The sequence below is a fragment of the Limulus polyphemus genome, unplaced genomic scaffold (assembly GCF_000517525.1).
Source record: "Limulus polyphemus unplaced genomic scaffold, Limulus_polyphemus-2.1.2 Scaffold375, whole genome shotgun sequence".
In the NCBI taxonomy this organism is placed as follows: domain Eukaryota; kingdom Metazoa; phylum Arthropoda; class Merostomata; order Xiphosura; family Limulidae; genus Limulus; species Limulus polyphemus.
Window position 1 is genome coordinate 445,782 of NW_013665985.1, and position 25,203 is coordinate 470,984.

Genomic DNA, 25,203 nt, shown 5'->3' on the forward strand with positions numbered 1-25,203 from the left:
TATAAAGACCTTGGTATGTTATATTAAAACAATTGTGGAGCCTCACCATATAATCACATGGAAAAAAGTTATGCAACATAGTTTCTATTGAAAGTGGCTCTGCCATAAGGTTGTTATATCCAAAGAACTCACTTCTCCCTTAATCTTTTCATAATCTACGTAATGTACAAAGACTACAGTTACCAGTGACTGTTTCGACATTCCAATGCACACAAATCCATAAGTGCTGCATCTGGTGTGTCTTTGTATGGAATAGCATGAATACCATTTCATTAACTGCTTGAGGTATGTGATGATTGCAACTTGTGTACATGTATCTTGTGCCACTTTTCCAGATGGAGATCCTTTATGATCATATTTCATACTATTTCCCGTACACTGAATATATTTTGTCACTGACTTTTGGTATTTTTGAATTTTCACCTGTTACGAGATGCCACACGTTTCTTAGTATGGCAGGAGTATGAATTGTTGCAGGTCTATTTCTAGATGATCCTGGTGTCCCAAGTTCATCCATATTCCTTTGTTTTTCAATTCCATTAAGTAGATATACCTGTGTTAGAAATTTTAAGTCCCCAATTTAAACAAATCTTCATGACCTGAGTGTCTGAATATTTTGTATCAGAAAGGGTTGTTATTCCCAAAAGCTATTAATTTCTGGGAGCATCACACTACCTAAAATATCACAACCAGTGTCAAAATGTAGTTCTGATAAATTTTATTCCACCACGACTTTATGTGGTTGTCATATGACTTTCTGATTTGCATATTTCAAAATCGTTTTAGCTGAACATACTTAACCTTGTATTAACATGGTTGTGTATGACTTTCTGATCTCATTTTGTAATTATTTTATTTTGCTAAATTGAAATGTTGCTTTCCATTCATAAAGGTATTCATACTCATAATTCTCAGTGATATTTATGTGCTAAAATGCACTCTGGTCTCACTTGTTAATTATTTAGTTTTACCAGATTGAGATATTACTTTCAGACATTGAAATATTTGTATTGTGTATTTTTTGAGTTATATAAATGTGGTGTTAGATGAATCACTGTTCTCACTAAGCAGAATTCAAAATCCGATTAGAACATAAAAACTATTAATGCAGTTTCTTTTAGTGTTAAATAGAAAATGAACATAATCCGTAGCATATGAAACTCTTCAAAATATAGTTTTCTCTCTTAATCTTATTAACTCATTAAAATTTGTATTTAGATACATTTGTCACATTATCTATGTATAAAAGTTTTGTATTACACGTACTTCTACTATGTTTATAAGCTTTAATACATTGTACACTTAAGCTCCCTACCACCTAAAAGTTAACCCTTTCGTGATGGGTCACGGGTGAAGGGCCATGTCATCTCGTTTGTTGATTTGCATTCAAAACTTTATTGAACTAATATTTCATGAATTTGTGTCAATATCTTTGGTATCAAACTGTAGATTAGAATTAAAATTTTAGTACTATATATTACTCAATTTCTTAATTTAAAAGCAAATATATAAGAAAACAGATAAACATTGAGACACGTGGTATGTTGAATGCAACACTGGTTCATATTAGATGTTTGTGAAGTCAAAATACTAAGTCTATACTTTCATACGAATTAGAAACTCAAATTACTGATATTGACAAGTTAGAATATATAGTAAGAGCCTCTTATCCTTTCAGTTTGCTAAGATATTGCTCATGTAATAAACCAAACACAGTGTCACCCCGCTCACCTCTTTCCAATTTTGGAAACTCTCCCTTATATCCACTTACTTCTATATATGACATGAATAACCAATCAGAAGCCCAGAATGTCTCCCTAGTGGCTCTCTCAGCCGTTTTAATTCTTAAGATGCCATTTCTTTCTTTTGAACCAATATTTCAACAAGGTAGGGTGTCTTTAGTCTGCTGAAAATTTCATATTTTTTGGAATAAAATACATCTTAGTTACTAAGCTTGATAAATTATTAATGTAGTCATTTCTGATTTTTAGTTATTCAAATCTATATATAAAAACCTAAAAAAAATATTTTGTTTCATATCCTCCACGTGCAAAATTTTTAAAGGCTTAGCAACCTACGTCAAGCAGCAAACATGTACAAATGTCGTAACTAGAAGAGATAATTGTTTGCTTTACTTTAGTTACTGTTCTATGTTTTAAGAAAAATAATTTTAAGAACGTATTTCAGAATAGCAATAATATATATACATATATAATGTATAATAATTGAAATGTGACTGTATTTTACAAAATACTAGTCTACTAAAACACAGCAAAGGCAAGTTACTTTATACAGACAAAAGGTCAGTGTTATGTTATTTGATATGGTAACATGAGTGCATGTGAGCCTCGTCATTGTAACTTCTCTATTGTTAGCCAGGCACGGCTGAAGGTCAATATAATAAAAATAATAAATATATATTAATGTATAATGTTATGAGATTTAAGCTATTCAGTCTAAACATATATGTTTTCATGTTATAATTTGTGTTAATTCTAGATTGAAAGAAGCAAAATTTATACTTATTTCCTCATTTTTTTTATGGTGGTTGCAAGATCAGTCAAATTTACCAAACCTGTACAGGGATTAATTACTGAAAATAACAGATAAAATTTAAAGTTTTTTTTCTGAAAAAATGTTTGATAACTATCTGGACATCATAAAGGTTTCTCATGTGAAATTTCAAAATTTTCTGATGCATGAAAGTATTTTTAATCATAAAAAGAATATTACTTTGCATAATAAATAGGCAACATGCGAAAAGAAAAAAATAGACATGAGAAAAACATTTTACGTGTGAAAGCATTGTGATGTTTACAGATAATCTGCCAAAATTCGTTAACATTCACTTACTAATTTAAAAGTTATAGCATGAAAACTATAACAAGCACAAAATGGTTACGAGGTCGGTCCAAAGGACTGAATCCATGCTGAAAGAGTTAATAGTTTTGCAAAATATAGCATCTAAACGTGTTTATCCCACCACAAACTCTACACCATATATTCCAAGACAGTGACATACCTATTACACCATTTAAATGTTTATATCTCTACAAAAAGACACCTGGACTATACATCACATATCTACATCTTTACAAAATTAACCCTTCCTTATGTGAATAATCCTACAAATAAATGTTTGACTTTCTATCAAACAGATCTATGTCTGGGCAAGACAGCGGGATCAGAAGCTACAGGACCACCTTCGTTCATTGAGAGATATTACAGACCTTCTAGAAGAACTGATGAAATGGTTGCTTGGTGCTGAAGCCACTTTGACAACTTTAGAAGCTGAGCCTTTATCTGATGAAGTGCCAGTTTTGGAACAACTGATTACAGACCACCAGGTACTTCAAATGTTGTGTAAATGTATTAACAAGCCACTAAGTACTCTAAATTTAAAGTATAGGAGTTTTAGCAAACCACAAGGTGTACTGTACACATAGAATATCAATATCCTAAAAATTATCAGGCACTGCAAATATTGAGTATTAGTCTAAAAAAAAACACCAACCAACACTGTACATGCTGAGTATCAGAGTATTAACAAACTACCAGTATTAGTGTTAACTAGTACAAGAAAAAGAGTACATATTTAGTATTAATGTATTATACTACCACATATTATAAGTGTTTAGTATTTAAATATGAACAGTTCAGTGTTGCAGATATGGAATGATTTTGACTCTAAGTCTTTAATAGAACTAAAGATTGTTTTAGTTAGTGATAATAGACTTAGTTTGAAGCAAGAAGATAAAGTAAAAATTCTATTATAAGCATATGTAAATATTAGTCATAGTGTAGTTGTTTTTCCAAAGCTATTGGAACATAAATAGTTTACGACAGTCAGTCAGTTGTGATGTTTGCAAATTCTAATTAGTTTGTGATTGGAAGTTTCTTATTGTCGGATATCATAATTTTCATGCAGGATTTCATGGCAGACATGACCAAACGTCAGCCAGAAATCGATCAGATCACAAAAGCTTTCTCCAACAAAAGACAACCCTCTAAACAATCTCACCACCCACCACACCGTGTTAAAGGTGGGAGACATGAAGATCGAAGACCAAGCCGTGGGGTGGGAGCTACAGGTCCTAAAACATCAACACCATCGTAAGTCATCCAAACATGGTTGATTGACTACATATTACACTGCATGTACAGTTTCATTATAAGAAGAAAAACAACATTTGTGTAAACATCTAAGTATTAGTAACTGAGTAGTGTATATTATAGTTTAAGATTTGTTTAAAAAAAACAACTTAATTTCTTTTTTGTTTTTAGAAAACCATATTCTGACCCTGAAATCAAGAATCCCCATGCAAGGGATTTGCTAGACAAGTGGAGAAATGTCTGGCTACTAGCAATGGAACGCCAACGCAGGTTACAAGACAAACTTAATTATCTGAGAGAGGTAAGGTCACCTTACACTACAGTAAATTCTGGTTTTAATAATTTCTCTATGTGATTAAATAATTTTCTGTTATATGTTTAACATGTGTCCCTCAATACACACACACTTTTGAAAAGATGGAAAAGCTTTAAAGGTCCTGTGAAGTTTTTTTTTCTGTATGTGTTAATTCTGAAAAATTAATTATCCAAATGGGGCAACTTTTTTAATTTACTGAACTGAGATTATACTGGAATGCTCATTTCTATTGAATTTGAAATAAAAGTAATACAAATATATGTTGTTGCTCATGTAAATCACAGTTATTAAATTATTTTTACACTTATACATATTTTAATTGTAATGGACTGAAGTTGAACTTCTTTTTTTTTAGCTCGAAAGGATTAAAAATTTCAACTTTGATGAATGGAGACGAAGAGTAAGTGAAACTTGAATCTTCTGATATTCTTTTATAATGTTAACAAACACAAATTCTGTTACAGAGGAACTTTAGAGAAGGTATTATAAAGCTATAGCCATATTAAGTATCTTTATTGGTTTTAGATTAATCATTTGTTACTAACCTTTAATATTTCTTTAGAAAAATTTGTTTTCAACAAAATAACTTTTATTGTTTCAGTTCCTAGGCTGGATGAATAATAAGAAGTCCCGTATCATGGACCTGTTCAGAAAAATTGACAAGAACAATGATGGAAGAGTTACAAGAGCAGAATTTATTAATGGCATACTGAAATCAAGTAAGTTTCTGTTTTTTGTTATTTTTATGTAAGAATTTTAAAGTTAATTTTAGTAAGCTTTTAATCAGTAGTTTCTGATATAAGTATACACATGAGTCATGAGTGGATTGTGACTTAAAATATGTTTTAAAACATATTAAAAGCATATTTAAAACATGCAATTTGCTAATTTGTATACCATGGATTTACAAAGGTTTAGATATATCTGTGATAATCATTAAATTTGTGAGTATATGACAAGTTTGATTAAAATTCAATATTTTAAGTTATATGAAATTTTTTTTCTCTAACATTCAGAATATTCAGCTAAAGTTATGCAAAATTTAGTAAAATATATAGCCATAAGGGGTGCCATGAAGAAAACATGTCTGCGATGGTACTTTTAAGATGTAAACATGCCAATTTAATATTCATCATTTGTATAAAATGTTGTCAAAAAACCAGTGAAAAATTAACACTTATGTTTTCACTAGTATGTGTAAAACAGTTAATTCAACTACTTTATTATTACTGTATACAAATAAACTTGACATTAAAATGTAGTTAATAAATCACGTTTTAATAATATGTAAAATTTACATTCTTAATTTTATAAGGAAATATTTAAAAAATCCTCAGTCTCCCCTAATATAAGATCCTCCGTTTTCTCTAATTTATTTACCACCCCTCTAAAAAGTATGGAATCTCATGTAAATTACTCATTGTAATATAGGTGTCACTCAGGCAAAGCATAATTTTTATAACCTTCAATCTTATTTGTCTACTGAACTGTAAACTAGAAAATCAGACCCACTTGCCATGCCCACCTGTCACATCCTCTCTTTCAGATATTGCCAACAGTTCTCTGATATTTTATACTATATGATTTATAACTAATAGAAAGCCAAAGTTTTAATGTATCAAGTGATGTATTATATTACATTTTTTTCTGTATCAAGTATTATCTATATATATTTCATTGTTTGGTTTTAAATTTTTTCTTATGGGAATCACGCCAACAAGCTTAGCTGAATTTTTAAAGGCCCTTATTTCATAGTTAGAAAGCCAAAAAACATTATGATAATTATAGGATATTGTTTTGCATTTTTAGGTGTATTACTTAATTAAATATAAAATTATTTAGTGCAAGAGTACCTTTAGTAGGGTTAAGTGTCATCAACAGTCGACATCAAAAAAAAAGACAGGTAAGTACTGTATTTCTTGCTTTTCAGGTGTATTCTTTATTTATTTTTATAAAAGTAACTAAAATGTCAAAATTAAAAACTTAACAGATTAGATTAGGTAATGAAAACAAAAAAAAATCTTCATGAGGTATGCTTGTGAGCATATGTTATATCATTCAGTACAGTAACTTGAGCTGCACATTTGCCAATTGATTTCCAACTTGGGTGGTTAGTTAGATACTGTCCAAGGGTCAATAAAATCAAGTATAAGCTTTTTAGGATAAACAATTGTAGTTTTCTATTACAATCTGCAGTCATTCTAGAAAGAAAAAAAAAGAGTGATTTAGATTTATTTCCTAATTTAGTATAGTGGTTACAAGGTCAATCAAATCGACTGACTCCATATAGAGTTAGGGTAGAGAAAATATCAGATAAGATATAAAGTTTTTCTGAAGAAATATGTTTGATATTTAGGAGGTTTTAGTGATTACACAATTTTCAGTTGAAAAAAGTATTTTTCATCTTTTTTAAGATTAAAATCACTTTCCTTTTAGAGCAGTCAATACTCTGACAACTTTTAATACAAATTCTGATTTTTTTGTCTGTAATATTTACTGAAAGCTTGCCAAATTTCGTGAAGATACATTAAGTACTATCAGAGTTATAGTGTGGATACCTTCATGGTTACATGGTGATTACAAAGTTGTGTAAAATAAAAGGGCCTGTTGCAAAAGGGTTAATGGATTTATACCTTTTTATCTATTGATTTTAAGTATTCTTATTTGGAGTTAAAGAAATTGATTTGTACTTGTTTTTGAACTTTTGTTTAACACTTGTAACATATTTCCTTGAATTTCTAAACTATTATATTTACTTTCTGTAAAAGAATTTCCAACAAGTCGTCTTGAAATGGAGCGAGTTGCTGAAATCTTCGACATAAATGGAGATGGTTTTATCGATAACAAAGAGTATATTGACACACTTAGACCAGATAGAGAGGTATAGTGTTTTATTTGATAACATAAGGTAAATTTGACATCTTTACACTTGGCAGAGAGTTAACAAACACTGTACTGATACCTTTACATTGGAAAGTTATAGCAAAGTGCATGTTCATTTCTACTACTTTTCTTTCTTGCTCTTCATACACTAATAGTCTATATGAAACTATAAATTATGAAAACTGCTATTTGATCTATCCCATTCTCAATGACTTATTAATTTAACCAACTTGTATCCTTAAATAATTTTGAATTTAATAACAAACATAACATTCAGACTAATAATACTGTCATGTAATAGTATTGAAAGAGGGGAGGGGCTTTGACTTTGATAATATTTTAATGAATAATATTGAAAGACAGTTGTTACAGGGAAGCACTGTAAAAACTAATGTAGAAATGTTATGTTAATAATATTTTGCTTATTTGAACAGCCAGTATTGAATCACTTCAAAACATTTACACTTCATAACTCTAGGGATAACAAAGATCATTTTTGAGATCAGCGCAGATCTGAAAATTGTTTTTTAAAAATCTCTCATGAAACTTATTTATAGTTTATTGCCAAGAGAATGGAATACAAAAAGGCAGAAAAATTAGTTTTTATTTTTGCATGAGAAAAAATAAATGATTAATTGATATGATCCAAACAATTTATGATGTCTCCACCGGAACAACAGCTGATTTCTGTTGCATTGTAATTGTCCATCTTGCTTACCAAAAAAGCCTGACAATTATTATTTCTTATTAGTAATAACATAGGGGTCTCTGTGTTGAAATTTTAAACTTGTTCTTTTTTTTTTTCTCTCTTTTTTTATTTTCATTCTCACTATCCCTTTTTTGCATCTTATTCCCATCTTTTAATATACTGGAAATCACTGTCATACCTTCAACTTTCCAATTCAAAGCCAACTTAATTACTTCTATCTTGTCAGGGTAGGCAGGCTTAGAAACCCTTTAATGTCTCTAAAGATCACTAGATTTCACAACTTATATTTTCTTTTCACTCTAAAATCACTTGAAAAAGGAAGATATACCTTTTGAAAGTGTTAAGGTTTCTTGTCTTGCGATTTAACAATGTTTCAGTGTTATACAAGTTCTTCGTATTGTACAGCATATACTGATACCATACCATTTCACAGAGGTTTGTTAAATGGTATATATAGTCCCTGGCATTGGACATCTGTAATTTTGAATGAATTATTCATTAAATATACATCTGATATGTTATCTTAAAAAATAAATTAGTAGCCCATTGACAAGAGCAGTACAGTCACTGTGATCTATGCTAGTTAAACATTTTTAAACGGTTGAATGGTATTCAACATATAATCTTTTGCTTGTATAGTCTTCACTGAATAACAAGATTGTATGTATGTACGTAATCAGACTTAGATTTAAATTTGGTAGACATATGTAAAATACATAACAAAAAAATTCTGTTAATTTTGTTTAATCACTTGAATTTTGTTAATTTGAAAATTAATCACTTTCAAAAACTTGGTTTCTTTTTAGGTAAAAACACTGAAAAATTGTATTCTTTGTAGTCTTATTAATATACACTCTTGGTTCCTAATCCCAGAAGATTTATCATAGTGAACATATAAATAGCATTTTTTTTGTTCAAGGGACGTCCAAAAACTGATGCTGAGAAAATTCAGGATGAAGTTCAGAGACAGGTAGCCCAATGCTTGTGTGTTCACAAGTTTAAGGTCTACCAGGTCGGTGAAGGCAAATATCGTGTAAGTATGATTATTTTTATAGCTTTATCTTTATTTGAAACCATTTCATAATAGCAAAAACCTGTTTAATTTTTTAATCACTGGTTTTTCTAAAGGAATTACCTAATCAGAATACATTTTTTGATGTTACCAGTGTTGAGATAATCTATCTTTTTGTTCTAGTTTGGTGAATCTCAGAAGTTGCGACTGGTTCGTATCTTGCGCAGTACCGTGATGGTACGTGTAGGGGGTGGTTGGGTGGCACTTGATGAATTTCTTGTGAAGAATGATCCCTGCCGAGGTAATTACTATTCATTTATTGTTCTCTGTAAAGTTAATTCCGGAAAAAGATTAATGAAATGGAAATACATGACTTAAAAAACATATCGTAGATCAATATCATACATTCTGAACAAGTATATTTGACATTGTTGTATTTGTGGTGAATTACAATAATCCAAACATTATTATACTTGGTTGTTCACTTTACTCTACATAACTATTACTTTCATACTTTTTATTATGAAAAATAATTAATTTCAATTTTTATCCAGTTATTTACTTAAACCATAATTTTACAATTTTATTTTTAAAATTGAAGTTTTATTTAACATTTTTTGTTTTCAGTTTGTGTGCTTTAAAAATGCACCTTTTTCCTACTAACAAATCTTTACATTGTTTATTTCATTACAAGATAAGCATTTTCCATTTAGTACTAATAATCTGATTCATACTGTTCTTATGACATACAAAAGGACACATATTATGTAACAAATTAGTGAATGATCATCTATAGCAGTGTGGTTCAATTAACCAGTGGTAAGAAATGCCAGTGAGTGCTTTATGTATGCATTCTGGTTTATTTATACCTTTTTTTTTATGTATCTGTTCTGTATCGTCACTACATACTTGTCTTGTTCTTATTTATTTATTCTCTTCTTCTTTTTCATGTTATATTGTCATAAATTTGTTTGGCTTGCACTTACATGTTGTATGTGTCATATTTTCAAGAAAAACTTGACCAATTTGTACTAATTCATTCTTCTGTGTATTTTTGTTTTTATATTCTTGTCCAACTGTCAATCATTCTAGTAAACAATGGGTAATTTTTGGTGCAGATGAAGCAGGCCAATAGCATTATAATCACTAACTTTGCTTACTTCCAACATGGCTTTCCCAGGAGTAGAAAACATTAATTTTTTCCAAAAGAATTAATTTTGTTTTTGTAGTAAATGTTATAACAGGATGATTTTTTTGTTTGTAAAGAAACATTTTTAATGTTGAATTCCTGCATGAGCATTTTGTTTTGTCTATTTTGTTTCACAATCACCTGCATGGCACATTTTTTTGTTATGTTTGCTACCACAGCCAAGGGACGCACCAATGTTGAGTTGCGGGAACAATTTACTCTAGCTGAGGGGGTCAGCCAATCCATGTCTCCATTCCGAGCCAAGCCCAGCTCTAATGCATCACAGTCCTCCCATAGCGGATCTTCCTTTGGCCGCTCAGGCTCAATCCCATCCACAGGGCCCATCACGAAGGTTTGTTTATCACCCGTTACAATGACACTTTCTGGAGTTATGTTTGGAGGAAGAAATCACCAAGTTCGACAGCTACTCAAAATTTGACTGAACATTCATCCTATGTATGCCAACTAAAAACACTCATTCTAGGAAACATCAGAATTAATACAAAAATATTTGAAATTATTGCTCTCCAAACTTGACCTCAGAAGTCTCCTTAATTACTGTAATTGTATCATAATCCATGTTAATTCTCCTGGAATTCATGCCATGCACATTATGGTGTTCAGTTTTAGTGTGGAGCATGTTGCTTGTCCAGTATAAGTTGGATATTCAGTATGAACAAAAGGGGTAGTGTATCATATGTTTTTCTTTGCTTACACTCATAAAATCCTTAGAAATACTAAGTTTCATCTCTTTGTGTCAAGTGTAGGTTTGATAGTCAGTAGCAATTACAATGTATCTGTTATGTCAAGTGTAAGTTTGATAGTCAGTAGCAATTACAATGTATCTGTTATGTCAAGTGTAAGTTTGATAGTCAGTAGCAATTAAAATGCATCTGTGATGTCAAGTGTAAGTTTATATTGATTGTCATTATGTGTTTTTGTGATATTAAGAACAGTATGTATAATAGTATTTTAACCACACATTGTTTATTGTATGCTAAGAAGGCCTTTTTCCTCACTACCAGAGCTCATCAACTAAGATTTTGTATGTTATAACCAAACCTAATGAACTCTAGCATCAAGTAAAATGCCTAAAAAACCAATGGGATAGTTGAAATTTTATTATATGCATACTACTTACAAGAAGCTAAAATATCATACATCCTTGACATAATAATTGCATACATTTTGTACCTTATCCTTGCTAAAGTTGAAAACAAATATATAAAATCAGAAACGTATTTTAATAAACAGTACTTCCTGTTATACATGATTTTGGTTTTTAAATATACAAACTTCAGTCAATATTGAAAAACTTCTATTTGGCCAAATTTAATTTAAAATTTCTGGAATTCTTATTACATTTTAAGGCAGTAGATATTAAATCAATAGCTGTAAGAATGTAACATTCCATTAAAAGTAGTGTTCTTTTACTAAATGCAAGAAAAACTACTGTGTTACTAACCTAATATATATATATATATATGTGCTGGTTTCTGTGCTTGTGAATTTGCTCGCTGTATTTTGAGAGTGCTGCTTATTCAGGTAAGTTGCAAGATTTGAGACCATTCAACCTGTTTCTACTGTTTCTTCATCACTGTGTAACTCACCAAATTTCCAATAATTTACTGGAATTATATTGGATAGCAGAGCAAGATTTAATTTTTATTTCTTACTTTCTCTATCTGTATTTCAGGATATGATGAGGAAAAAAATCCTATAAAAACATGGAGTTTCAGATCCTACTTAAACTAATCCAACAGCTATCATAAATTAAATTTGAATTTTTTTTATTAAAAGGTACCTTGTGCAATTTAATGTTATTAAAAGATTACTTTTCCTATTTGTATAGTACAAAGAAAACTGCAAAATTGTTGAAAGAAATTAAAGCAGTATTTCAGACATTCAACTTGTTAAGCTCTCTTCTTTATCATCCTGTTATCTTCTGTTATCTCCTCAATCTTCTTTCAGCCCCCTTTCTTCTCATGCGATGTTTACCAGTTCAAGGAGTTCTCGAGCCATCCTTCTATAGACCAGTTCCATCTGACTCCAACTCTCGCATCCCTGTTTACTGCTGGGTAAAAACAATTAAATGTTTCTGTGGATGTACTTCTAGTTAAGTGGGTTGGCTGGCTTTCTTTTGCATGATATATATCACATTAGGATATAGGCACACTTCTGCATGATAATATGTTACTATAATACAACAACACATTTCTCAATAAGATACAGGCAGTATTCTGTAAATGTTAAGTATCTCTTCTGTATGAATTAGTTTTCTTGATGTTGCATATACTTCTAGGATACAGGCATTTTGCATGATACGTACTTTACATGCAAAATTATTACACATTTAGAGAGAAAACATTCAAACTAATGCAGTAAAGTAAAAGATCTCCATAATTCTTTGCTTCTGATAAAAAAAAGACTTGTATATTCATGATTTTATTACACACTAATGTTTGGTCATGTTTAAGCACTTTGAAGTTTCATTGTAATATTTATATAAAAAATAAATAGGGGAATGAAAATAATTATGATCAGCTTGACCTAAATTAGGAACTTTCATGAATCTCACTTATACATACTGCACCTTATATCTCCTTGCACTGTAACCTACTCACTATCTCTCTCTCTCTCTCTAGTTGCACTTTAGTTAAGTTAAACTTTTGAGTCTTAATATGAACAACCATGTTGATGCTCCATAACTTGGAAGGATATGACACAGGTAAGAGCTGTATTAGTATTGTAAATGTAATTGAACCTTACTGTAAGACTACCAGTTCCAGTTAAATTTATCTTCAAGAAAGATTTTATGTTCATCATCTTAACAAAAAAAAGGATTGTTTTTTTTATAGCCAGATTAATTACTGCAGTACTGTCAAATTATCTGTTATAATATATTAAACACTGTTGATCATTTTAAACATTCTTAAGGTCCTTGTTGTTCACAAAATTCATAATAATTTTCAAACTTTCTCTAGTTATTAAATCCAGCGAGTTTTAGATAAAGGAATACTGTACAATGAAATAATTATCTTATTCATATGGCACGAAGTAATTAGAAACAAACAAAAAATTAATTTTTTTTTACTTAGGACAATTTTTAGACAAAAAGGTTTTAGTTCATAGTTACTTTGGCCCTGTTGTATGTGTATATAGTTTTTCTCTTTAGTAATGGTTGAGGATACTGTAAAATGAACCAGAATGAAGAAGTTCAAGAACTTGTTTTTGCTGGTGCTATTAACTTGCAATGATTCCAAAGTATTGTCAGCAAACTTAAGTTTATATAACTATTCTTACACAACTTGTGCACATCTACCAGTAACATTAATAACTTGTACTGTACTATTTTATTTTAAATTTCTTCTATCTGCTTTCAAAGCTTTTGATCTAAAGTTGTTACATGTGCATATCTAATTTTGCAATGAACACTTCCAACTTCATACTTTTCCTTGTAGGTTCGTGAGAAAAGTGAACGAAGCACACCTCTTCAAAAGCGTCGAACTTCAGGTACTGCAGACACAAGTAGTGAAAGTGGTCCTAGTTTCAGTGAGACTGATAGCTTTGGTGCCAGGTCTGGACGGCCATGGCTGACTCCTACAGCTCATCGGGGTACTCCATCAGGTCAGGAACTCTGTTAGATCTTAGTACAGAAATGTTACTCTCATTTAAATCTCTAGGTTGCATTTTAAAAACTCTCACTCCATACTATGTATCTTTTTCCAAATCTTAAGTAAGCTTGTTGATAGTTTTTCTATTAATAATTTTATTGAACTAACATAAATGTGGCTAGCTTTAGTAACTCAACCTAATTCTTGTTTTATTTATGAACACTTATCCAGGTTCAAGGTGGTTTTTATTATATCAAAATAAATGTAGAACTTCAGAGAGTGTTTATTAAAAATCAAGAGATTAAATAATTAATTCACTTTTATTAAATGGGGTAGTATTGATATAGATCATAAGATATGCAGGTAGTGATGAGATAGAACATGTAACTTGCATTGCTTTATTTTTCATAGCCAGAGATATAGCAGTCTCCTAATTTCTAGGTATCTTGTTGTGGAAACTTCATAAATTTACAGTAAAATTTTTTTTGGAGAAGGATCTGGCAGACTGCAAATCTGAGGGTCTATGGTTTGTGTTCTGTTACCACTTTGAGGCAATGTGTTTGTTATAAGCATGAATAGACTAGCCAAATAATTGGTGCTGGGGTGCTATTTATTAGCTGTTTTTTCCTCTAATCTCCCAGTTCAAAATTAGGGATGGCTAGTGCAGATAGCCTTTCTGTAGCTTTGAATGAATATCAAGAATAAACAAACATTTTCTTGGTGGTAAATTAATGTGAGAAGAGAAATTTGTTGATTTTAAGAGTAATTTCTAGTCTTTAATAGATTTTTCATGAGTAAACTTTTTCAGAAATTAGGCAACAAATTTTTAATTCTTAACATGATCAAATACGAAGTATATTTTTAACATGTTGAAGTTCTAGCACCTGAAGCTTTAAAGTATTACTGTTAAAAGTACATTGAGCTTCTTTTTTGTGCAAACTGTAGAAAGGCAGGAAACTTTAATCTTGACAAAATAATAGAATTTCTACACTTTAACATCCTTGTAACTAAAATACAAACTGGCTCAGTTAATGTTGGTCGAAATAATGAAATGCTTGTAAAAGTCAAATTTCTACACTCGAACAACCTAAATGGAACTATCTGCAAGACAAAAGAACATCTCAATGTAATGAATTCTCTGCACACCTACCAGCTTAAGTTGGACAGTAATGATGTACCTTCTTGTTAGCACCAGTTAATTCCTTAATGGTAGTACAGCATTTGCTTAGACCAACTTCTCTACCACTTTCTCAGATGACTCAGCATATATATTCACTAGTTTTATCTAGAACACTTAATCTCTACATTATGGTAGTTAAGAAGGTGAATAATACTTTTATGTCTTTTATCACCACTAATGGTATAAATCATTTTATTTTTCAATTTAATACTATTAGTTCATGTATAATGCCCTGTTAAAAATATTTTGAACTCAAGTTTTGGGTTTCAGCATGATTTTTTTTTGGCAGGTACCAAAACATCAAGTCGCCCTACTAGCAGAAATGGAAGTCGTCCCTCTAGCAGACCATCAAGCAAGCCACCAAGCAGAGCTGGCAGTGACTTGTCTACTGATAGTGTGGAAGCTTATCGAAGTGCCCGCAGAACACCAGTGGGTAGTACTAAAATCCCAGCAAGCACTGGCAGACAGAGAACACCTAGTGGCTCATCTCAAACATCAGCCACAAAGAGTGCTAGCTCTACACCAGGAACACGGATTCCCACAGCACGGAAAACATCTTCGTCTTCAACTGGTAGGGCTGATGGGATCAAAGGCAAAGAGAGATGGAAATAACTGGATAACCAATATTCAGACGTAACCTGAACTGTGATCTTGAAGTAGTTATTTACCATTCTTTGAAGTATCGTTGCTCAAATTACAACCCAAATTTTGTGCGATGAAGAGTACGTCTGTTATCAGCATTTAATTTCCAGCTTATTTTTTTTAGTGTTTAGCACACAATGATGAACTACTTCAACCTTAATACTGGCTAGGACTAATCTAAACAAGAAAGATGGCATAGAAAAAAAAAAGAAAACTAGTTTTATTTTAATCATTGAAGCTTGAGTATTTAATAAAGTTGTAGTTTTAAGGAACTTTTGAAAAAAAGAGCTTAATGAAATGCTTTTTGAGCACTGTTAAAGTTAGGGAAAAAAAATTCTGTAATGCTCTCCTAACATTCCGCTAAAAACTTATGGCATCGGAATAAGAGGGCAAGGAAATAGTTCCCCAAACTTGATATGGAGAATCTCAACTGAGCTTTGCTAAGGGTCACAGCAAAAAAGTGAAGAACATATATTCTGGGTATTGTAAGGGCTTGGATGATCTCTAGAGTTGTAATTACTTTCCTAACAAGTTGTTTATGTGCTCACTGGGGCCTATCTTATATCACTGTGAAGATCATGTTTTGTTCAAAGTGCCAATCTTTTAAGTGGGTTTTGTTGTGTTAAAAGTTGCCAAAAGTCATTATTTGTGTTGCTCTGTAGTAGGTTCATGTTTGTGGCAGCTCTTCTGTTTATTTAACCAATTGCTTTTCCCAGAAATGATATGCTTATTGAACAGTTATTTTAAATTATCGGGATGTATACATTCCTTTAGAAGTGTCTTTACAACACACACATGACAATTCTTGTAAGCCAAGGTTAGGTGATGGGACTTAACTTGGGATTAATAACCTTGGTCTCAAATTATGAGTATTGTTTAATAAAACCCTGTCGTTCAATGTAATTGTTGCTTTTATGTAATTCAATAAACAGAAATAATATTAGCCTTATCAACTGTGAGTCCTTTATTTTTATTTCACTGTTGCACATTGTAGGCAGGATCAGAAACAGTAACCCAATAATATACATGAATTCAGAGGGTGAATGGTAAAGTGCTTGAATTTCCTGTAAGTAATATGTGATCAAAATAATGGAGTTTAGAGGCTTAAATGTCCCTTCTAAATTAAATTGTGAGGTTTTTTTCTCCTACGATTACGATTTTTCACATTAGCATATTCATAAAAGTGAACCCCAACTTTTTTCTTCTTTCGCTCCAGTTTTCTTTTCTGAAAAGTAAAAATCAAATGTTGAAATTAACATTAAAAAGTGTTAAATATATAAACCATTATTATATTAGGTCATCAAGAAATTAATGTTGCTTTTCCATCTTACAATCAGGTTGTTAATGCTCTGATAAAAGAAATAACTTGGCTTTGAAGCAAAAAACATGTGGATGTCCTCTTTAAAACCTTCCATATTTGCATACGTTTTTCCCATTAACATGGTGTTGCAGCTAACAAAAAAAAATGGTAAATCTGGAGAACTTCCCAATCCAAGTCCATAATCTTGTGTTGCATCAAATGTGCCACATGTGGATTTGCATTGTTGTGGAGAAGAAGAACACCTTTCCGATGAAGGGTGTGGTTTAAACATTCTAGTTGCTGACTATATATCTCTGCATTGACAGTTCGCTGTGGATTGAGGAGTTCGAAATGAATTACTCCTTTGATGTCCCACCAAATGCAAAGTGGGGTAGGAAGTGGTTTTTGTCTAGGACTGAGCCATTGTTTTTGGCATTTAAATTTGCATAGAGAATCCATTTTTCATCACCGGTAACAATCCTGCCCAAAAATAGTTCATGCGCCAGAAGAGACGAAGCAACATTAACACGTAGGAAACGATGATTATCGGAGAGTTCATGAGGCATCCAAATACCTTTTATGGAATTTTTCCATATTCCTTAGATGTTTACATATTGTTTCATGAGAGACATGCAATTTCATGAGTGTGTGTTGTCTTTGGTTAGACTCAACAAGCTTCTCTAGGGCATCAATATAAATTCCAACATGTTGGCCCCTGCCATCACAGTTTTTAAAACTAAGGTCACCTGAACAAAATTTGCTGAACCATGTTGACACTTACGAATGTTCAAAACATTTCTATAAACCTCTTTGATATTCTTTTTGACTAAAGAGGCATTGTTTCCCTTCTTATAGCATTACATGCCAAATATGTGCCATCACTATAAGGAATTAGAGTATACTAAACTTTACACATTATAGATTATACTAACGTGACGTTTAGGCAGTTCGTTTAACTATTATACTTGATGTACGTTTTGGGGGGGGGGGGGTTAGTGAAAGTGTTCCTAAACGTGACATTAATTTCTTGATGACCTAATACTTAAACTTGGACAAGTCACATATTGTTAGTCTTCACTTTTAACTAATTGACATTAAAATTATCGAGTTCATTCCAAAAGTTAGCATTATTTAAACTGAGCACAAATGTAATTTACACTTTATACCTCTTTACTAGTAAGTTTCTTGTCTGAAACCTCAGCATCTTCTTTGAATTTTCGCTTTTTACTCTTTCCACCAGATGTAACAACAAAGTTTCCACTGCTTGTCTGCATAAAAAACAAAACTTAATTTGACAACTTAATCCTTACTTAATTCCAAATAAAGCAAAAATTATAAATGCTTAACACCTCAGAATGGAATTACCTTAAAGTAGATTGATTTTATATTGCCATTAAAAGTACAAAGCCTTCTATCAAAAACACTGAAAAATTTAATTTGAAAATAAACATGCTATCATGTTGTTAGAAAGGTTAGAATGACTTGGATAACATCAACTGTACAAATTCATATGTGTTAAAGTAGGTAAAATTACTTTGTGGGAGCTGAAATGGAAACTGAACATATAAACACAGTGTATGCAACACTTCATACTTTTAACGAAAACATCAAAACACAGATTATTGTCAGATAAAATAATAAAAAATTATGTAAAATGCAGCCTGTGGATTCACTAAGGTCTGTCTGGTACTTGTTGAAATCTGGACATTTGGTAGTTTTGGCTTCAGCTGCACATTTCATAAAAGGCTGGGGGAGGATTTGAATTTGCTATGCCATAATTTGTGTATATGTGTTAATCCAGTAATTTAGTAATGGGACAGCAGTATTATTTCATTATTAATTTATTCCTTTTACTCCCTGTTGAAGACAGGCCTACCAGAAATATATTTCCAGTATGGGAAAATTATAACTTCATTACCTCTTCTCACACAAATAGCTAGAATCCCACATTGAAATGGTGGATGGACTGGTGCATGAGAAATAATGAAGCATCCTTTGAAAGCGTCCAACGGACACCCCCAGAGTAGATCCTTATTGTAGAAGATCATACACTTTTATACCAGGTATACTCTTCACCCGTTGTGGAAATATGGAGGAGGACATCCAAGTTGGAGAGAACTATGGCAAGATAGGGATCCGAACCATAGAATATATATTAAACTCAATCCCGGAAACATAAAAGTGGGTAAGATGAAAAGGATGTGCCCCTAGGTGTAGAGTGGCTAGGGCACGAAAGACTGTACATGGCAAGTCAAGTACCAACATCCATGTGGGGGGGTAGGAAAGAGGATGATACCACTGGCAAGTTGACTACACAACTCAAAATCCAGGCCACTGGGAGCCAAATCCCTGAGGGGGTAGGAAAGAGGATCATACTGTCTTCACCTCAAATTCATGAGACCAGAAGAATTCTCATACCCCCCGACCCATGATGATAATGTGAGAAATTGATTGATTGATCCAGGAAATTGACATCTTGCATAAAAAAAATGTGTGTGTAATGTAAACCATCTCTCATAAATTTAAAATGACAGAAAATAAAGTTCAGTAAGATCCTCGGAATAATAAGAACATTGAGGGAAAGTGGAAGGGGAAGAACTGTAGTAATCTGCAAGACCCACAACACAGATGGAGTAACAAGAGTTTAAATGAGTGAGGGAATAGACATCTATAATACATATGTGAGGACTTATGTTAATTGGTTCAGCTCTAGCTCCAAAACCTAGCCACTAGGAACTGACATCCACATAGGGGTGAAATGGATTGATCGATCCAGGAAATTGACATCCAGCATCGAAAAGATGTCTGTGTAATGTAAACCATCTCACACAAATTTAAAATGACAGGAAATGCCCCTTTGGAGATGAGAATCAGGGAATTAAAACAATCCAAAAGAAGGGAAGGAAGCAGTAAACCCTATGTCGTGGGGGATATGTTCAACTACCAATGCATATAGACGAAAAGGGAAAGATGAAAATTAAGAGGAAAACCCAAAGTGAAGGCTCAGAAAACAGAAAGCTCTTTCAAATTGCATTTGAGGAGGAGAATGGATGCTCACGATGAAGGGGGTGTTTCAAAATACACCCCCCAATGAGACCAGAATGTGAGGTATGTAACATGAAAATCTTATCCAACTGAAAAATTCAATTACCCGAGCTGACTGTGGAAGGAGTAGATGAGTATGTTAAGACTACCCCCATTTGGAAGGAGCTAACCGAAGCTAGACATCCAATGAATGGTGTAGGTAAAATCCCCCAAAATGTGGAAGTCAGGTAAAATGCAGACCTCCTCACAAAAGACATATAGAACCGAAAAAAGTCCAAAGGTCAAGGCACAGAACTGGTACTGAATCACATGGTGAAAAAAAAATGAAGAACGTGTACTGTGAGCAATCATGCAGAAACAGCCTACCAAAATGTGATTAAGGACTACATATTAAAATGGGGAAGACCCAAGAATTGATTGAGGTGGGACCAATCGATCCAGAACCCCAGTCAGCATCAAGCATATGAGACAAATGTAGAAAACCCATAGGTAAAACAGGTACAGGATGGGAAGGTGCTGAACATGTAAAATGAATAATGATATCTCATATTCAAACAAAAGAGCAACTAAAAAAAATTTAATATAGCATCGCAGATATCCCATGTGTCACTAAAGCTACAGAAGTAGCTCCAAAAAACAGATCGGTGGAAAAAAAACTGACCATAAGTCCCTATTAGTAGCAGATGGTAAACAAACAGCAGTGTCCCAACCTAGAAGATTCCAAAAACAAAGAAGTCACGTGTGGAGGGAAAGAACTGAAGATGGCAAACACCCCAATATGGAGGGAAAAAGGACGTATCCCATGAAAATCCTCCCAAAATTTTGCATATAGGGGGCAGCACTGAATGCAAATAGCTATTTATGTGAGAGGATGTAATGCATTGTATGGGAATTTAGAATAGTGGACACAAAGATTGTTTTATTTGCTGATATTATAAAGTTTCTGGATAAAAAAAGTTTTGCTACAAATATTTGTTTTGCAGGACTTTTTTTCATCATTTTTGAAAATATTCTAGGCCTACAAATTAAATTTATTAATTTCCATGATCCAACAAACCACGTAAAAAGCTTACTATCTTGTTCAGATGTAATTTAGCCATATCTTGTCACTGGTTGTGAAAACTACTTAATGCACTATGCAGTCATAAGATACATTAAATTATGGCTCAAGTAAAAGAACAAGCACACAAATATTAAATTATTTCATGTCCCTTAAATAAATTCCTGTTAATTAAATAATTTGAATTTTTTATGTTTGTTGTAAGAAATATCTTTATATTTGGACAGTATTTAAAAATTTCATATGAAATAAAATGATTTTATTATTAATTACAGCATACTGCATTAAACAATTTATCATTACATATTTTGCCACTGATTTCAGTTTCAATACAATGCAACCTTCATTAAAAGTGTGTTAAGGGTCCTTGCTCCTGTATGCAATTTACATTGCTCCCTTTTTGGAAAAACTGTATAACCATACTTTCTTTACCTGCCAAATGTTTGTAAATTACTACTTCTGTGGCTTTTATTTAGGTCCCCTACATAATCTACCTAAAAGTTTCATTATCACATGTACTCTAAACTCAACAATTGATTAAAGGGTTTAAAAATCACATTTCTACAAAAGTGTGATTACTTTTAGATAATGTTTGCTTATCTGTAGTACTCCAGTCTTTTCTCTTGAATACATTGAAAAAGTAATATCCTTATAATTACTACCATGTTCTTAAACATTAAATTACTGACTTGTTTACATACCATTCACTACCTTGCATCATAGAGTAATATTATGCTTTTAACTGCCACAATACACAGTATAAAGAACTGACAATAAGTCTAGTACAAAGTTGTGGAGAGAACATCTTTTTCTCCACAGCTATTTGTATTCACCACATGGCAGATGTGGGATAAGGGTGCCAAAATAATTTTACCAGATTAAAACATATTTCACAAATTTCAAACGAAGAAACACCAGTGCAAGTTCTGTCCATGGCAAACTACTAGTTTAAGTAATAGTTTGTATGCAATATGTGCTATGATTACAGTAACTATTTTTAATATTAATGCTATTGTGATAATCTTGATTTATAAAACCAGCTATACTTTGCTAAAAATAAAACCACACTTGTTGAAATACAAGAATACAAAATTGTTTCAATAATATACTTTTTAACAAAAATTGCAAGTATGTTTTTTCTAATTTTGAAAAACTAATAAAATAACTGATTTGTTATAATTTAGTATCATACCAGAAATCAGAACAAGCTATTTATTCTGGTAGTTCCATTTCAAACCTATCCTTATCTTATTAAATGTGCTTAGTGTCTGTTAATGTTTTTCTAATCCTATGATAAGATGAATTAAATTTTAGCTTGTACCATCTATAAATATTTACAATTATTACTTTAATGATTTAATGCTATGTTTAACTTCTACAGAAACCTAAAAGGTTAATACAAATTTTATACCTCTATGATTGAAAGTACTTGGTTTGAGAAAGATTACAGTTTCTAATTATATCTATCAAACTAAAATATGAACATGTGTGAAAACATAAAACAACATGATGAACACCTCACCTTTTTAATATCCTGGTCAGTGTGTATTGCAATGATCTCATCACCAGATGTTGAAAGATCATTCTCTGCAAGCTCAACTACAGGATTGACATGATCATCACCATCTTTTGCTTTCTTAATCCTGTCAAGAGATTGTTCACCTTGATCAAAAGATACTAAATCATCATTTTTGGTTATGGTTTGAGTGTTCTTAGGTATAACTTTCTCATCATTTTCTGCACCTTCCTCTAGTTCTTCTTCATCATCAGACACAAATACTTCTCTTTCGGGGAGCTGTTCTAATGGCTTTACATCATCTCCTATAAATTCTGGACCAACTTTAACACGGTGTAGGTCTTGTATTATATGAGGTTCAGGTGAGTTTGTAACAGAATCAACATCTTCAGCTGTATCTTTCACCTCTAATAATTCGTGACTTATGTTATTAGGCCGTTCTGTCAAATCATTCATTTGAGACTCCTCACCCTTTGGCAAAAATGGACAAACAGTGACTACTTACAAACATCTTAACAAACCTTACATTTAAGTTTTAACTTAAACTCTGTATCTTGACTCTTTCAGAATATTACTGATTATAATCACACACCAATGTTAACATTTTAAAAAACATCATACAAAGATGTTGCTAATGAGTAACTTTTAACTTCATGTTAAATAATTATCTATTTAATTATTTCTAACAAAAATATTTGCAAATGAATTTCGTAACAATCCATTTAGATCAACCTATAAAACAATTTGAATGTTTCAGTTTAAACTCAAAATTCCATTCATCAAAATCCTCTCAAATAAACTTGGAATCAAAACAGATTTTTATATTACCTAACTTTTTATTTTTTAATCTCAAAAGGAAATATTTAAAAAATGATCAATCTTCATATCTCTCTGTCATGTGTTGCACCTACTTTCTGAATTTAACCTTGTGGATATCTTTATGGCTTTCACAATGTTCAAACAATTACAAACACAAACTATTAATAACGTGTTCTCAAATGCAGCTCTGAAAGTGATGTGAAACTTAGTGAAAAGAAGTGATGTCACCAGCACGATATCTAATGGGTTCTTACTATGATTTTCTGCATTTGACAGAGGACACTAAAGCCATCCAATTACAAGAAAACAGATGTGAAAAGATTAACAGTTAAAATGGTGAATATAAGAAAATTGAAAATCTTGCAAAATAATACATTCAAAGAAGAATAAAAAAGGGTATTGTTAATTTTATTTCATACTTTCAACTTTTCATTTCACGATACATTGATAATTTCACTACAGTAAATGTTAGAGTAAGGATAACAGATTTGGTTTTACCAAAAAATTTTTCATTCATTTAGGAGGTTAAACAAATGTAACATGAAAAACATAAGATGTAAAAAAAAAAGAAGATATTTTTTTTCTAAGAACGAAAATCATCTTTTACTCATACTGACTCAGTAAAGGCTTCATAAATTCAGAGATAAATCTTTATAAAAAATCTGCTATTTTTTTTATATGACAGACTTATAATGTTTACTAAAAGCTTTCCAAATTTCATGAAGATATACTTAATAAATTCATAAATATATATATATATACTACATAAAGTTTCACACTTCCAAGTTGGCCCACTTCATACTTAAGGTGTTAATGAGCCTGTTGATAAATCAATTAGCAAATTATACTAATTGTCTAGTTCTATACTGATAGCCTGTTTATTAGAATGCAACCATTCAGCTACATTTTTAAGTTCCTCATTAAAGTTTTCATAACCTTTATCTGCAAAGAAATTCCTCATGTTATCAGCAAATAATAAATAATTCATTACAAGTCTTGATAAGGAATCCTGTGGTATTTCAAATCTTTTTTTTGTATTTCATCCATATTAGATGCAAACCAAAAAAAAAAAAACTCAATATCGCAATAGTTCAACTTGCTCAGAATTATTTTATGATCATCACATCATAAATGTTTTACAGATAGAGAAAAATACCAACTATGATCTTACTGTTATTGGTCATCTCAGCTATTTCACATAATTTTACAATAAAGATTGGTTAAATAAAAAATTCTAAATCTAAACTATTTTGGTTTAAAAGTTTTATGTTTTAAAATAAAATATTCAAGCACACAGCCATTAATTTTTCTAATATCTTAAAAACACTCAGCAATGATATTGGCCAATAATTTGTAAATAATGACTCACCAACTGTTTTCTATACAGCTATTATCTTTCATCAATCTGAAACTGAGCACTAAATATTGATAAATTTATAACCCTTTTGAGACGGTATAGGAGTGAAAGGCCGTGATCTCATTTGTTGACTCGCACTAAAAATTTTATTGAACTACAATTTCATAAATTTATGTCAATAAGTTTGGTATCAAACTGTAGATTATAAATCAAATTTTAGTACTATATATTACTCAATTTCTTAATTTAAATGTAAATATTAAAAAACACTGATAAACATCAATTTTTGTGTGTCACATACAAAGGTCTTAACTAGAAGAGATAATTGTCTGCTTTACTTCTTTATTTACTATTCTATGCTTTAGGAAAAATATGTTTAAGAAATTCTTTCAAAATAGCAATAATCTATACACATATATGATGTATAGTACTTGAAATGTGACTGTAT

The 25,203-nt window shown here is 31.4% G+C and overlaps 2 protein-coding genes across 13 annotated transcripts in view; one reads left to right on the forward strand and one right to left on the reverse strand.

Annotated features, from left to right (window-relative positions):
• LOC106457803 (microtubule-actin cross-linking factor 1-like) overlaps positions 1 to 16,607 on the forward strand; it is a 248,974-nt gene extending 232,367 nt beyond the window's left edge. For 9 of the 12 annotated variants that reach the window (XM_022383849.1, XM_022383850.1, XM_022383853.1 and 6 more), the window contains 11 exons: positions 3,159 to 3,347; positions 3,929 to 4,113; positions 4,285 to 4,414; positions 4,785 to 4,829; positions 5,031 to 5,148; positions 7,198 to 7,310; positions 8,941 to 9,054; positions 9,217 to 9,334; positions 10,402 to 10,574; positions 13,684 to 13,849; positions 15,306 to 16,607. In XM_022383849.1, the coding sequence (XP_022239557.1) occupies positions 3,159 to 3,347; positions 3,929 to 4,113; positions 4,285 to 4,414; positions 4,785 to 4,829; positions 5,031 to 5,148; positions 7,198 to 7,310; positions 8,941 to 9,054; positions 9,217 to 9,334; positions 10,402 to 10,574; positions 13,684 to 13,849; positions 15,306 to 15,628 (1,674 nt within the window). In that variant the 3' untranslated portion in view covers positions 15,629 to 16,607. Of the gene's footprint in view, positions 1 to 3,158; positions 3,348 to 3,928; positions 4,114 to 4,284; positions 4,415 to 4,784; positions 4,830 to 5,030; positions 5,149 to 7,197; positions 7,311 to 8,940; positions 9,055 to 9,216; positions 9,335 to 10,401; positions 10,575 to 12,193; positions 12,301 to 13,683; positions 13,850 to 15,305 lie in introns of those variants that run through there. The other 3 variants (XM_022383848.1, XM_022383857.1, XM_022383856.1) reach the window with 3 other exon arrangements.
• LOC106457804 (nucleolar GTP-binding protein 2-like) overlaps positions 16,599 to 25,203 on the reverse strand; it is a 66,016-nt gene continuing 57,411 nt past the window's right edge. The window contains exons 13-15 of the mRNA XM_013917255.2: positions 22,586 to 23,050; positions 18,125 to 18,226; positions 16,599 to 16,883 (exon numbers count right to left, since the gene is read on the reverse strand). Of these exons, the coding sequence (XP_013772709.1) occupies positions 16,776 to 16,883; positions 18,125 to 18,226; positions 22,586 to 23,050 (675 nt within the window). The 3' untranslated portion in view covers positions 16,599 to 16,775. The remainder of the gene's footprint in view (positions 16,884 to 18,124; positions 18,227 to 22,585; positions 23,051 to 25,203) is intronic.